The 16032-nt window shown below is 34.4% G+C and overlaps 1 protein-coding gene and 1 pseudogene across 24 annotated transcripts in view; one reads left to right on the top strand and one right to left on the bottom strand.

Moving 5' to 3' along the window:
* EPHA6 (EPH receptor A6) overlaps positions 1–16032 on the top strand; it is an 887621-nt gene that overhangs the window by 545913 nt on the left and 325676 nt on the right. For all 24 annotated transcript variants that reach the window (XR_013372579.1, XR_013372578.1, XM_077884567.1 and 21 more), the window contains one exon: positions 12716–12840. Coding sequence is in view for 22 of the 24 variants with exons in the window: in XM_077884567.1 (XP_077740693.1) it covers positions 12716–12840 (125 nt within the window). In the remaining 2 variants the exon portion in view is untranslated. The remainder of the gene's footprint in view (positions 1–12715; positions 12841–16032) is intronic.
* On the bottom strand, positions 4084–7034 carry LOC144305083 (cell division control protein 42 homolog pseudogene; annotated as a pseudogene).

Below are 16032 nucleotides of genomic sequence, written 5' to 3'. Positions count from 1 at the left end.
ATTTTTTACATCTAGATTTTATAGAAAACATGAAATCTTCGGATGGATGCCTACAAAATCTGTGGAATCCAACAGAATTTTACTGATCGAGATGTGTTAAACTGTGGCTAGGGAAAATGGGAGCACCGCATATGGGGTGGAACACATATGACCATGAGGAAAATGCCTTTAGAATTAGTGAAAAAGCAGTTCATCTCGAGAGCACCCTCAAGCAATAATCAAATAACTCAATATTTTGCTTTTGCTTTTTTTTTTCTCAATCTAAACACTTTTTTTCAAATAAGATGGTTATATAATGGGAAATGCTGAAAATTTAAGAAACTAGTCCAAGATGAATTTTAATATTATACAAATAAATTATAGCATATCCATTTTGATCAGCACTATAGGTTCAAACTCCTATCACTTTCCATCTTATTTTCTGGTGTTTTTATATGTTACATATTATTATTTCCTTACATTAATGTACTCTCATAAAATTGTGGTCATATGCATGGAGTATACGAATCAACCTGGCAGTGCTCCTATGGGATCATAGGGGATTTATAGAATGAAAACTTAAAAGGCAGGATGATTGTCTGTTAAGCCTTGGATCAAGATTTAAACAAGTTTTTTTTAACAAGTTTTGAATAAAAGAGCTACTCACATAAAAGTTAGCTGGTGTGTTTGTGTAACACTGTCCTAGGTCCTATGGAGGGCATCATAAGTACCAGACTTAGTCTAGGGCCCGTTCCTTCATTTTATGTGGAACTGGGAGTTGCTTCCTGTTTGATTCTATGTCCTCACCTTAAAAATGAGAATAACTGCATCTACAAAGCTACAATGTGTATTAGGTGATGTATGTGAAAGAGCATGGGAAGTTGAAAAGTGGAGTATATGATTATATATTCTATAAAGAGGAATATCAAGAGCTTATGATAAAGGCAGTCAATTGCTAGATGTCATGAGGATTAGATAGTAAAGCTTTTAGGAGTTCAGATATCAAAATCAACTCCATTAGAAGTGATTAAAGAAGTCTTAAGCTAGTCCATGGTTCTATCTTAAAGGGAGAAAAAAGGTAATTGTTGTGATTTTATCTTACATTTTGAACAATTCCTAAAATGTGAATCTTTCTTCTCAAGTTCCAACGGTTATCCGACGAGTTGTTTCACAGCCCCAAAATGGGACTGAAATGTTCTCGTCTGTTTATGCACCTTAGGTGCCCAACAGCACAGAAAAGGAATTTTTTTTGCCTTCTTGAGACATCTAATAAGCATAAGATGTCTCAGCCATAACATTTATAATACTAATTTTCATAAAGCTTCTTGGTTTAAAATACTTTGGAAGCCAATGTTCTTTCATCTAGCTTCCTCTACAATTTTGTATCATCATATAAATTCAAGGATGACAAAAATACAGGGAAAGACTAAAGTTTGATGACTCCTCTGTAAGCCACATGTATTACTTTATAGCCATAGCTTATAAATCTATTCATATTGGGGTTTAACTTTTTTAATGTATTAAAATTTTAATTATATAATTTTTAAATATTTTATTTATTTGAGAGAGAGAGAGAGAGAGAGTGAGCACCAGTGGAGGGAGGGACGGAGAGGGAAAAGCAGACTCCCTCACTGAGCAGGGAGCCCCACACAGGGCTCAGTCCCAGGACCCTGAGTTCATGACCTGAGATGACTGCAGATGCTTAACCAACTGAGCTTTCCAGGTGTCCCAACTTTTGAATTATATTTCTGAAAACAACTTCACAATATCACATTAGCTACAATTAAGATTAATCTGGCTTTTTGAAATAAAATCATAACCTTTTCAAGTAGTTCAAAGTTATAGATAATATATGTATTTGTTAATGTAATTTAGGCCTCATTAACTATTGATCAATTGTTAGATTTATTTCTGTTTTTCTCTTGTTACATCTAGTTCTCCTAGGCTAGCATGAGAAACCACTATTAATAGCTTGATGTGATCCCATTTAAAAGTGTATATATGCATATATATTATGCATATGTATGCATATATATTCATTATATTTTTAATAGACAGCCCACAGTTCAATTTTATTCAGAGCAAAGGGAAAAAAAAAAGCTTTTGATCTAGAAGAAACTCAGCCATAGGTTTGAAATCTACGCTCAAGAATTCTTAGTCCCAAACGGGGATATCACCTATTTGCTTGTCTCTGTTCTCATCATCATGCTCAGAATGAGGGTCAGTCAGTCATCTTTATGGTAGATGCACCATCAAATGACCTCTAAATATTGCTGAATATTGGATAGGGAAACTAGGTCGTCCTTTACCTTCTCATTCATCCCCAAATCTTCCAACATGGCCTTGATACTTTGCAATTTAGTTATATGGTAGTTCTACAATTTAGTCATACACTTTGGAGGTATCTGCTATTTAGAAAAATCTTTTTGAATCATAGCATGAGTGTTGATTTACAACTTGTGTTTGTCACCTTATGTATTGACCTTATTTTCTCGTGTCCTCAGATCCACATCATTTTTAAAACAGCTTCATTAAAATCTATTGTACAGAGTTCTTTCTAGTGTCCAAACTTTTTGTCTTTAAATGTAGCAACAAAATTTGTAGAACTTTATCCATTCATTATATTATTTTAAAGATTTGTGATTTGAAAGTGTTAACACTTAGGTACTTCCTTTCCACAATATTAGTTAAAATTATTTTAGTTGTTTATGAATAAATTACTTTCCTGGTCATTTTTTCTTTTCTTTTCTTTTCTTTTTTTTTTTTTTTGATGGTATTTAAGTGGGCTTATTTTTTTTTTCATATACCTGGAACATGATACAAATTTTGTAAAAGATATTTATGTATTTATTTATTTATTTATTTATTTATTTATTTGAGAGAAAGAGTGTGTGTGTGTGTGTGTGTGTGTGTGTGTGTGTGTGTGGAGAGCCAGAGGAGAGAGAATATCAAGCAGACTTCACTGATCATGGAACCTAAGGGAGAGCTCAGTCTCAGGACAATGAAATAATGACGTGAGCCAAACTCAAGAGCCGACTACTCAACTGACTGAGCCACCCAGGAGCCCCATGATACAAACTTTTGATGAATCATCTGAGGCCCAGAAGTTACAAAGCATATTCAAATATGACTATAATATTATATTTTCAATCTATTTACATAATTTTCATATATACTGTATATAATACAGCTCAAATAATAGTACTTTTACCTAGAATAATTTCTAGAAACCAGTTTTCCTGAATTCCTGATTTTAATATATTGAGATGTTATGAATAAGGGAATTGTTTGAAGTTATGCTGAGAAGAGGCACATTCCTGATTTTTCTATAGAGCCAGGCTAACTTTCTGAGATTCTAGTGAATAGCATATGTTAAATTCCTAGAAAATACTGGTACAACATATATCTTTTTACTGAAAATTGGTAGTTAATAATAAGTTCAGCAGAATCTCAGACCAGTCTAATTTGTTGATATTTTTTTCTTTGTAGTTCAGGGAAATTATTTTCTAGCATCTGTCATATAAACAATTTCTCAAACATCCTGGAATGATATAATAGTCAATAGGAGTGTTTGGCATAAATTACTATAAACAGCAGCCTAAGGACAAGCTTAACAGTGAGCATATTAAATCAGCCAGTCATAAGACTAATAAAATAGAAATTAAAAAGGCACAGATAATGCTGAGAAGAATTTAAAGATAATGCTTCAGGTCTTACTCTGTATAATTAAGTGCTAACAGTGCTGTACCACTTTGAATTATTACTAATAAAGTGATTTTTTTTTCACAGTGGCTCCACAGGTAGTGAGAGTTTTCAGTGCACCTATTTCCATAATTTTTAAAACAAAATAAATCTTTTTTGAAACGACAGAACAAAAAATAGTACTAATCACTTTTGTGACAATACACAATTACTCAAACTAACTCGTACTGAGAGAGGGAAAGGGGGACCATACTGATGGACCTTGCCTCACACAAGTGCATGTGGATGGGTGCAGGGCATTTGTCATTATTGCAAAAACTAATTTTAATCTTTAGTTTGATTCAGTGTTGCTTTTAGTATGATGCTGACACCAGCTGTGTTGAAAGGGCCCTGGAGGGATGTTCAGAGCAGCACACACCTGCGGCTCTTCCTCAGTTCGGGAGGCTCCAGGGCAGCCAATATTGCTTCTTCAAATACCATATTTAGGCCTCGCTGTGTAAGCAGAACACTCCACATACTTGATGGCCTTCAGGTGACGAGCCAGCTTTTCAGCAGTCTCTAGAGTGGTAGGCTTCTGTGTGGCAAGTTTCTCAATCATAGAGGGGTCATCTCGGAGATCAATTTGGGTCCCAACAAGCAAGAAGGGAGTCCTTGGATGGTGGTGAGTTATCTCAGGCACCCACTTCTCCTTCACATCTTCAAAGGAGGACAGAGACACCATTGAAAAACACTAGAAATACATCCGTTTGTGGATCACTTAGTGGTCGTAATCTGTCATAATCCTCTTGCCCCGCAGTATCCAAAAGTCCAGGAGTGTGTGGCTCTCTGCCAAGTAACTGTGACTGTCTAGTTGTCAAAAACAGTCGGCACATATTCAGATGGCAATTTGCCGTAGGATGTCAGGAGAGCTGTTTTAGCAGCCGCACCTCCGCCCCCAGTGACACACTTAATTGTCTGCCTTGAGAAACAGTTGTGTATTCACTTTAAATATTTCAAATTCAATGATGACCTCAGCTTCTCCACCAGAACGTTCTATTTCCACAGTTTTTCACTTGGTGTTTCAAGCTAACTACCAGCATCACGTTGGCATGGGAGAAAGAAGTAGAGTGAGCAAGCTTTGTGTTACCTGATATTAGTATTTCTTTGGGAAAGACTCTTCAAATTCAAAGCTAAGGGCTTTTTGAAATATAGAAGAACCTTAACTTTGGGGAAAAACCGGAAAAAAAAATGGTTCTATCTCACCAATTACTTATGGTGGGATAATCAGAAAGAGGAACACCTCTCCCCTTTTTAACAAGAAAGGCAGAGAAGTGAGAAACCTGAAAAATTGTACGTTAAGGAAGGAAAATCTTTAGGACCAGAGTACCCAAAATATTTTTTTCAAATTATTTTTAAAAGAAACAGATTGAATACTTTTATAAGTAGTAAATATAACAAAATGAATTAGGTAAGTAATAGATAGATGTCTTTTTAGCACTGTTTTGGAAACTTTTTTTTTTTTCTTAGAAATTTGCTTTTTAAAACCTACTCACAGGCAGCCCAGGTGGCTCAGCGGTTTAGCATCGCCTTCAGCCCAGGGCCTGATCCTGGAGACCCGGGATCGAGTCTGCATCGGGCTCCCTGCATGGAGCCTGCTTCTCCCTCTGCCTGTGTCTCTGCAACCCCCCTTCTGTCTCTCATGAATAAATAAATAAATAAAATCTTTATAAAATAAAAAAAATAAAGCCTACTCACTTTCCCTACAGAACCATAAATGTATCCCAAATTAAGGCCTTTAAAGTGAATCAGTTGAACCATTTTAAGTTCCTTATTGCTACTATAACAAATTACCATAAATTTATTGTCTCAGGAACAGATATTAATTATCTTATAGTCTGGGTGTCAGAAGTCAAAATGAGTCCTACAAGTAGAAGACAAAGGTGTCAGAAGGGCTAGTTCCTTCTGGGGGCTCTGGCAAGAATTCATTCCTTCCCTCTTCTAGTTTCTCCTGGTTGCCTGCATATTTTGTCTCACAGCCTTCTCCTCTGTAGTCAAGTCACCTCCTGCCTCCTTCTTATTACACTTGTGGTTATATCGGGCCCACCTGGATAATAATAATTTTGAGATGGATAACCTTTCCATCTCAAAATCCTTAGCTTAATCAAAAGTGCACAACCTCTTTTACCAGAGAGGAATATTCACAGGGTCTGGGGATTAGACATGAATATATTTCTGAGCCATTATTCATCTTATCACAGCTGTCACATGGCTTAGTATACCAGAGTTGTTATTTCCAGGTATAGGAAAAAGACAGAACTTAGAAAGAAAACAAAGCATCAGTTCTGCCATAAGTATGACACGCATATTTAAAACTCATAACCACATTTCAACCACATGGGGCAAGCAGGTAACAATATATATTACCATTGAACTCTGATTCAGGGAAACATCAAGAGAAAAGCACATGAAGCAGATACTGCTAGGATATATTATGTTGTATAAAGCACAGCGTGTTTAATCAACATTTCCAAAACAAGATGTAGATCAAAAATAGTTTTACGCAAGCTCTCAGGTTTCAAAAATGTCAATTCACATGATAAACATCACATTGACAAAACTTCATACGTAAAATCATGGTATTGATCACAGCATATCCCTCTCTCTGGCATCTACAGAATGAAGCACTCCTATCTGTTCTTGCTTTGCAACTAAACCCATCAGTTCATTAGCAAAGGAAAAGGGAAAATCAGTCTTAAAAGTCTGTCCTGATTTGCACCTTCTGGTGTATATCATTTACTCATTATGTTATTGTTCTTTGTTTACATTTCCTGATGCCATTGACTATATTTTCCCTAACGCACACACTCACATACACACATACACAAGCACACACATCTCTCTGAGAAGGAGCACAGGGAAGAAAAGAAAGGAAAATAATTTTTAAAAAGAGAATGAAAAGCGCTTAAAAAAAGGACATGAAGAAGGAAGAGAGGAAGGAAGGAAAAGGGAAGGAAAGGGGATAGGAAGAAGAGAGAGAGAAAAAAAAGAGAAGAAAGAGTATAATAGATGAGCAAAAGTGAAGACTTAATTCTGTTAATGCTAAACTTTAAGAACCAGGCCTAGGTTGAAGTTACAAGAAGAAAACAATGACTCTATGGAAGAATATTTTAGCAATTAGAGATTTTCCAAAGGAAATAGGTGGCCTTATGAAGTAGTATACTCTTTACAGCAACCATTGAAGCAAGAAGTGGATAATCAGCTAACAAGGACACGTTGAGAGATTTTCTAGATTGCTGAAAAAAATGTATGGAATGACTTACAAGGTCTATCTTCGTCCTAAGATTCACTTTTAGGATTTTCAGTGTCACAAACATATGTGCGTAGGAGTGTGCTCTTGCTCTCCCTCTATCTCTCTTTTTCACCTAACCACATACACAATTGAATCTTAATTCGAAGCAATATAATTAACTAGAATAATTTACTGTTCTTTCAGATATTTCCATGCAAGCATTAGAAAATACCACTCATTGTAATGTGAATAAAATCTCCTTTGTTCACTAACTCCACTATGTACTTTTCTTCTTTTGCCACGTAGTTCTTGGTAAACTACTTGAGATTCAGAAAATGTAGTAATCAGAAAGGTTTGTATTAAAACCATTTTCAAAACTGTGGTAATCTATTCAATAATCATTTATTTTGAAGGTCAAAGCTAAGGTTTTGAAGGCTTAAGAAAGGAGGTATATCAGAAATACAATTCTACTGAAAACTATACTGAATACACAATTCTGTACTCAGGAAACATTGCTTGAGCCTTCAAGTTTTTCAGTTAGTCTCTGATCTGTAAGAATCCAGAAGATATTATTTCCCTATTTCCTTCTCTGACTTTTTAGAATCAGAAGTAAAAATCAATAGTTGCCCTTGGTGTTCCAAAATTAGTTTTCCTCATGTGGAGGAATAAATGTGTTTTCCCCTTTAATTTTGTTGGTACTACTGTGTTGTCACAATATGTCAAATTCAGATGTTACATAAACTCGGGTTATTAAAAAAACAAATTTATTAAATATATTCAAAAATATTTATTAAATATATTCAAAACAAATTTTTGAGGTTTCATGTATTAAAGCCATATTTTAAAATAAAATTCCATATGATGCTAGCCTTCTCAGAAAATAGAAAATGCAGCATTTGGGGTGTATATTGACCTATAAATTGTTTCCCACATCCTGTGCTTTAACTCATTAACTGTTTAAAATGTGTGCCTAGTGTATATTGTGCAGCTCCTTCCAAAAGCAATATATTAATACACAGTATGGCTCAAAAAATCCAAATTACATAAAGCACTTTTCTCTGTAAAATAATTGAACAAAATAAAAAATGTGTGCATAAAGTGTGAGAACTCAAACAGGATAATATTGGAAACTTCAACATTAGGGGGATGATCTGATAAAGTATAAACATAATTGAATATTTTATCCATTAAAGTAATAATTATGGAGACAACATAAAAATACGAAACAGGATTTTGAATATAAGGTTAAAAATATAATTATCTAAAATTATGTATATTTTATGACTATATAAAATATGGATATTTACATATGAAAGGGGTGTGCAAAAGTGAAAAAATTTTAGAGTTTATATAGTTCTTCCACCCTGAAGTCCATCTATAAGTGAAGACTCTATAACTAGATTAGTTAGAGAATGGTATAGTTAATAGTACTTCCCAGAGTAGTTAGGGAATAGATTTTCATTATTTCTATTTTATGGAAGTATAGGAAAGGACTCATAAAATCTAGGTGATGTACCTTTACTTTTAATTAACCAGTAGAGAATTGGAAATAGAAAAGATAGTACCTATGTATAAATCAATAGTCATTCTAATATGCTGCCGTAATTGAATTTATTATCAGTTTTGCAAAGATTATACCATTTGACCTTGAGTGCTAAATAATTATGTGGCAAAATGTAGTATACTGGTAGTATTAGTACTTATGACATTGTACATTAACCTGAAAATTAACCATAAGATTGTATACATGAAAAAAAATATTTTCAAAATTTGTAATGAAAAAAAAATTTGTAATGAACTGATATATTTAAGTCAATTTCTAATTTGTATAATTGACCTTAAAGTTATAATTTTTCTATAAAGCTCATTTAATACATTATTATATTACAATTCAAAAACATTAATGCAATTTCCAACAGGAATAAATTTATTAATGGTAGCTTATTAGTAATGAATATGACTCAATGTAAATAGTAAATTATCTGAGCCTTCTTTCATACTCACCATGCTATCCATTTTTTTTTATTTCTTTTTTTTTTAATTTATTTTTTATTGGTGTTCAATTTACTAACATACAGAATAACCCCCAGTGCCCATCACCCATTCACTCCCACCCCCCGCCCTCCTCCCCTTCCACCACCCCTAGTTCGTTTCCCAGAGTTAGCAGTCTTTACGTTCTGTCTCCCTTTCTGATATTTCCCACACATTTCTTCCCCCTTCCCTTATATTCCCTTTCACTATTATTTATATTCCCCAAATGAATGAGAACATATAATGTTTGTCCTTCTCCGACTGGCTTACTTCACTCAGCATAATACCCTCCAGTTCCATCCACGTTGAAGCAAATGGTGGGTATTTGTCATTTCTAATAGCTGAGTAATATTCCATTGTATACATAAACCACATCTTCTTTATCCATTCATCTTTCGATGGACACCGAGGCTCCTTCCACAGTTTGGCTATCGTGGCCATTGCTGCTATAAACATCGGGGTGCAGGTGTCCCGGCGTTTCATTGCATTTGTATCTTTGGGGTAAATCCCCAACAGTGCAATTGCTGGGTCGTAGGGCAGGTATATTTTTAACTCTTTGAGGAACCTCCACACAGTTTTCCAGAGTGGCTGCACCAGTTCACATTCCCACCAACAGTGTATGAGGGTTCCCTTTTCTCCACATCCTCTCCAACATTTGTTGTTTCCTGCCTTGTTAATTTTCCCCATTCTCACTGGTGTGAGGTGGGATCTCATTGTGGTTTTGATTTGTATTTCCCTGATGGCAAGTGATGCAGAGCATTTTCTCATGTGCATGTTGGCCATGTCTATGTCTTCCTCTGTAGAACACTTCTGAAAGAAATTGAGGAAGACACAAAGAGATGGAAAAATATTCCATGCTCATGGATTGGCAGAATTAATATTGTGAAAATGTCAATGTTACCCAGGGCAATATACACGTTTAATGCAATCCCTATCAAAATACCATGGACTTTCTTCAGAGAGTTAGAACAAATTATTTTAAGATTTGTGTGGAATCAGAAAAGACCCCGAATAGCCAGGGGAATTTTAAAAAAGAAAACCATATCTGGGGGCATCACAATGCCAGATTTCAGGTTGTACTACAAAGCTGTGGTCATCAAGACAGTGTGGTACTGGCACAAAAACAGACACATAGATCAGTGGAACAGAATAGAGAATCCAGAAGTGGACCCTGAACTTTATGGGCAACTAATATTCGATAAAGGAGGAAAGACTATCCATTGGAAGAAAGACAGTCTCTTCAATAAATGGTGCTGGGAAAATTGGACATCCACATGCAGAAGAATGAAACTAGACCACTCTCTTGCACCATACACAAAGATAAACTCAAAATGGATGAAAGATCTAAATGTGAGACAAGATTCCATCAAAATCCTAGAGAAGAACACAGGCAACACCCTTTTTGAACTCGGCCATAGTAACTTCTTGCAAGATACATCCACCAAGGCAAAAGAAACAAAAGCAAAAATGAACTATTGGGACTTCATCAAGATAAGAAGCTTTTGCACAGCAAAGGATACAGTCAACAAAACTCAAAGACAACCTACAGAATGGGAGAAGATATTTGCAAATGACATATCAGACAAAGGGCTAGTTTCCAAGATCTATAAAGAACTTCTTAAACTCAACACCAAAGAAACATGCTATCCATTTCTGTTTTAGGTTGTAGCACAAACTTCCATTTTTAGAAATATTTAGTAATTATCACTCATTATTTAGGATATATTGTAGTGCAACAATAATGCTTTCATTGAACAGCTAGAAAGAGTTCTAAATATAATTTCTAGAATAGTCATTTCCTTAGGAGAATCAGACTTGTCATTTTCAAAAGTTTAAGATACACTTTATCCTTAAAAAACAAAGGCAGCATTCAGAAAAAAAAAAAATACTGGAGTCTTTCTTAGAAACTTAATCATAGAGAATCAGTTTTTCAAGTTCTATTCTCACTTCCAATTGGTTCATTTGAATAGATTTCTGGGAATTAGTTGGAAAGACACTATGAGTTTAGCATTACAGAGTTTTTATGTACCTTCCTTGGTCTGACATCTGTATTTCCATTTCCCATAGGAAAAACAAACTGACCTACTCCTCAATAACATAAAAATAATTATTCATTTGCTTTAACCTTCAACATAAACACATAGATTCAATTTTTTGAATGTTAATTTGCTTTTTAAGCTTTTAACCATTTATAGGGTTCCAAAGTAAATCTTCAAGGGAAGGCAGATTTGGAGACTTTTATCTTCTAACCTTATAGTTTCCATCCTATTGTCTCCCACCCCTGAGGGTATCCAGTGTTATCATTTTTTTATTATTCTTGGGTTTAGCCTTACATTGCTTTTTATACATTTTTCCCACCTTACTTTATATCCTGAAAAAAACTTCATTATAGTATTTATGGTCATAGTTCTCTGGTGGATGTAGAATAGTTTTTCAATCAGTCCCTTTTTGATGGACAGTTAAATTGTTCCCAATATTTACAAATAAACCTCAGTGAGTAGTCTTGTAAATATGTCACTTTATGTTTGTTCATTGTATCTTTGGGATAGATTCCAAAAAGCCCAAGTGTAAATGAACATATAATTTGCCTTAAATTGTTGAATTTCCCTTCATAAAAGTTGTACCATTTTGCATTCCCACTGACAATGTATTAAAGAGCTTTTCCCCATAGCCTAGTCAACAGAGATTGGTGTCAAATTTTTGGATTTTTGCCAATCTGTTTGGTAAGAAATGGAACCTCAGTATATTTCATTTATATTTCTCTTTTTATGAATGAATTTTAACTTCTATGTAAAAACATACTGTTTTTAAAAATTAGAATACTTTAAAATGACTATTTTATTAGAGGAAAGAATGTATGATATATACATGCAAGGGCAATTTCAGAAATTTAATGCAAGTTTAGGTTAGGAGGGATGCCTGAAAGGCTCAGCAATTGGGCTCTGCTTGATTGGGCATGATCCTGGAGTTCAGGAATGGAGTCCTGCTTTGGGCTCCCTAAGGGGAGCCTGCTTCTTCCTCTCCCTGTCTGTGTCTCTGCCTCTGTGTGTGTGTGTGTGTGTGTCTGTCATGAATAAATAAATAAATAACCTTTAAAAAATTAGGTTAGGATTGGGTTGTTAAAACAATGTTATAAAGGGGGGGGGAGGACATGATTCTGAAAATAAACTTCAGAAATTAATTGTTACAATTTTATTCAACTGTCACAGAAATCATGCAGAAGAAATAATTCTCCTGTTGATATGCAATAATTTATAGTTAAGAAGTTTGTGACATAAACATTTATAAAGTACTAAGACTTTATAAAGTACCAAGTCTTGAGGAGAAAGAAAAGCCTATAAATGATCTTGTAATTGCAGAGTATTTTTCTATAGCAGACTTAAATTTGATAATATATATATATGATCCAAGTGTATTATACTTCATGTCATAGCCTAAATCAAAGCCAGTTTATAGGGAAATGTCCTCCTCTAACAAAGACTATGATGAGGAGTTCTGGCTCTCATTCCTGGGCTATTTGAGTTTTCCTGTTCCCTAGTAATGTTTCTAAATATATTTTAATACTCTATTTGGATTAAATAGAGTAGATCCTAGGGCTTTCTTTTTAATCTGACATCAATAATTGCTGTCCTCTTCAACAAGAGTTCTGTTTTCCTTGGAAGACAAAATATTAAAGAAAGGATTATGGAGAATGATTCCTGCCAATTAATTCTTAGTTATTTTCTTTCCTTTCAGCACCTTCCCTGATAGGTGTGGTAAGGAAGGACTGGGCATCCCAAAATAGCATTGCCCTATCATGGCAAGCACCTGCTTTTTCCAATGGAGCCATTCTGGACTACGAGATCAAGTACTATGAGAAAGTAGGTCTTATTTGGAGCTTCCTAAAAAACTACATATACATATATGTGTATATATGTATATATTGAGCATGTTGTTATATTATTTTACTTTAAAATCTGTTCTTTGACCTAACCTCATACCTACTATGTCTTTGAAAACCCTCTAATTTACTATTATGCTTATACTTTCTTAATTAATTTGTTTTACATCAGATTATAAAGTAGAAGACACAAGATGTTCATTTCTGTCATGACTTACTATAGGGATTTTTTTAATATAGTAAGATGTAGTAACTCCTTCAACATACAGTTTAGTTGACATAACATTGTTTTTGAATTCATTTGGAAGACGTGGTAAAATGGAATTGCTATAACCTAGAAACAGTTTGTGTAACACATACTGTTTGCTAATGAGTTTAAAGGTATAGTTCACTATAATTTGGAAAGGATGATTTAAAGGATAAGTGGAAATAGCTGATGGATTAAAAATTTTCTTTATTTAGTTCGGCTGTTTCACTTTTTAAAGAATCTATCAAGATAAATCTGGTGAATAAATCAACTTAATCTTAATTTTCATTTTTGTCATCTAAAATTATTCTCAACTACAATATTTTCCCAAGTTATATACTTCCTTACCTTTATTGTATTCACATTCCTCTTTCCGTTTCTCCCCCTTTTTCCTCACCATTATGATATTGTGACTATAGACACACTGCAGACCACATAGCAATTCTGATATGTCTCATTCTGCTAATACTGCTTTGGAATATTGATAAAGGGAACATTAAATTTAAAAATAAAAAATATATATAATTTCTACTTGTATGCTACAGTAAGAAGGAACTTCTTTTATACCAGATGCAAGGGACATCACAAATAAATTTTTATTTCCTTTGAAGAGATACAGGACAAGAACAGAAATAAAAGTCTCCCTTCTATTCTATTGCTTCTGAGTAAATATAAGTTTGAAAAGGGAGAGGTAACTCAGTAGCCTGCTGTATCTATTTTTGACACTCTAATAATTTCCACATTATGTCGTCAATGAAAACTGTCATTATCATGAACTCCCGGGAATAACTCCATAGTCTAAGAAAGGAGAAATTTACTGAGTTTTAATTGGATTACAGATTCTGTACATTAGCCAGGCCAGCATGTGCTCAGAAATCCTGTTGAGCTACCCTTTCAAATGTTATAACTCTAGCATGCTGTCACAAAATATACATATTTTCTACTAGTTTAAATAGATCTCTAGGTATGCAAAAATTCTCATTATTTAAAAAAGCAATGGGCACATATATAAGCAACTTTCCAGAATCAGAATACTCTTCTATGTTTTTTGAAGGCTGCATTTTATACATAGAAAATAATTCTCATTTTATAGTCATTTACACTTCATATGTTTGACGATGAAGATAACTTACAATTTCCCATAAGGACAAATCTTACAGATTCTGTAAGATTAAAAAAAAGAACCATATTCATCCAATCGAAATTTCAGAAATCAATAATATTCTGAAAAATGGTAATTAACATAATTTCCATGTTTTAATCATAGAATAGATAGTTATGAAGGAGTCTATTTTGTAAGAAAATGGCAATTATCCACTGCTAATGGAGTTACTAAACATGTAGTAAACATAGAGTTGGAATCCAAGGATTCCTAGTTCATGCCTGTGGCAAAGAAAACTCAATTACTCTCCCTGTTTCACACTTCACATTTACAAAACGGAAAGGAAAGTGTCAACTCTTCTAGTGGGTTGAAAAAGTCAATTTTATAAACAGACCTCCAGATGAAAAGCACACTAAATCAGTATTAGAAATCATTTAATTTAAGGAAGAATTAAGAAAATATTTGACACATAATATAACATTGAACCAGTATACAATAGCATGAGAATTGTATACAAACTAAATAAAAAACATTGTCTTTTCATACAAATACACAGTGTATAGACAAATAATCCAAGATGTTAGACTATGAAGCCTTTCAGAGAGAACATAAAATGACTGATAGGATTAAAACTCTTCCCAACTATGGCTTCATATTGTTAACTGTGCATTTTACCTATATGCACCTATAAAATGATTTCTACTTCTAAGCAAATATTTTTATAAAACTTATAACTAGAACAACTCTTAAAGTGCTAATTTCCTTCTTTATCAGGAACCAAACTAAATATTTGGTAAGAAAAGATACAAAGAAATATATGTACAAATCATCCTAATTTTAGAACATAAATATCCCCCAGGTGTGTATATGTATACATGATTATACAGATACAGAGAAGTGTAGAATGAACAGAGTGTGCCCCATGCTGTCTTGAATGTCGCCTGTTCACCTGAGTGGGATGGGGGACAGAAGTACCTGGATGGAGGTGAGAGAGAGGGGGACGTGGCAAGCATAGATAAATATGAATGGGTGGGTGAGTGGATGGATTCAAAATAGATTTGCTTTTTGTCTTAGACCTAGTTGCCCAAAAGCAGACCTGAGACAGGATTTTGTAAGCAAGTGATTAATTATGAAAGCTCCCAGGATAACTGATAAAGAATCAGGAAGCAGGAATGAAAAAAATGCCAGTCAAACTCATAGTGACCAAAGGGAGCTCCGGAGTATAAATTATATATCAGAGTTCATTCTGTGAAGATAAAGACACTGAGCTGCCATAGTCTGGCTCCAGGCAATCGTTGGCTACAAATCTTAATGAGATGTGCAGGAAAAAAAAAAAAAAAAACCAACATTGGCACTTCCGGTTCTCTGTATTGACTTTCATAACCCACATTTAGGTCTATAAAGAAAGTGCCAGTTATAAGCCTTTACAGTAAAAAACAAAACAAAACAAAACGAAACAAAAAAACAACCATAGACACTAGGTGAGACGGGAGAGCAGGAACAGATAAAGGTGATCCATAGGGGTGGTTGCACCAACTATTAGCTAAGGTACTTCTGTGCTCAGGGAACTGTGAAAGAATATATTTTTAAAGGATTTTATTTATCCATGAGAGACACACACAGAGAGAGAAGCAGAAACACAGGCAGAGGGAGAAGCAGGCTTCATGCAGGGAACCCAATGGGGGACTCGATCCCGGGGCTCCAGGATTATGCCCTGGGCCGAAGGCAGATGCTCAGCCACTGAGCCACTAGGTGTCCTGGAACTGTGAAAGAATATTAAGCCTCAGCTCTTTATAATCTTCATGTTCTCTTCAGTCTTTAAT

This window comes from Canis aureus, chromosome 35 (assembly GCF_053574225.1).
Source record: "Canis aureus isolate CA01 chromosome 35, VMU_Caureus_v.1.0, whole genome shotgun sequence".
In the NCBI taxonomy this organism is placed as follows: Eukaryota; Metazoa; Chordata; class Mammalia; order Carnivora; family Canidae; genus Canis; species Canis aureus.
The sequence above is the reverse complement of the archived record's forward strand: the minus strand, read 5'-3'. Positions and strand labels throughout refer to the sequence as shown.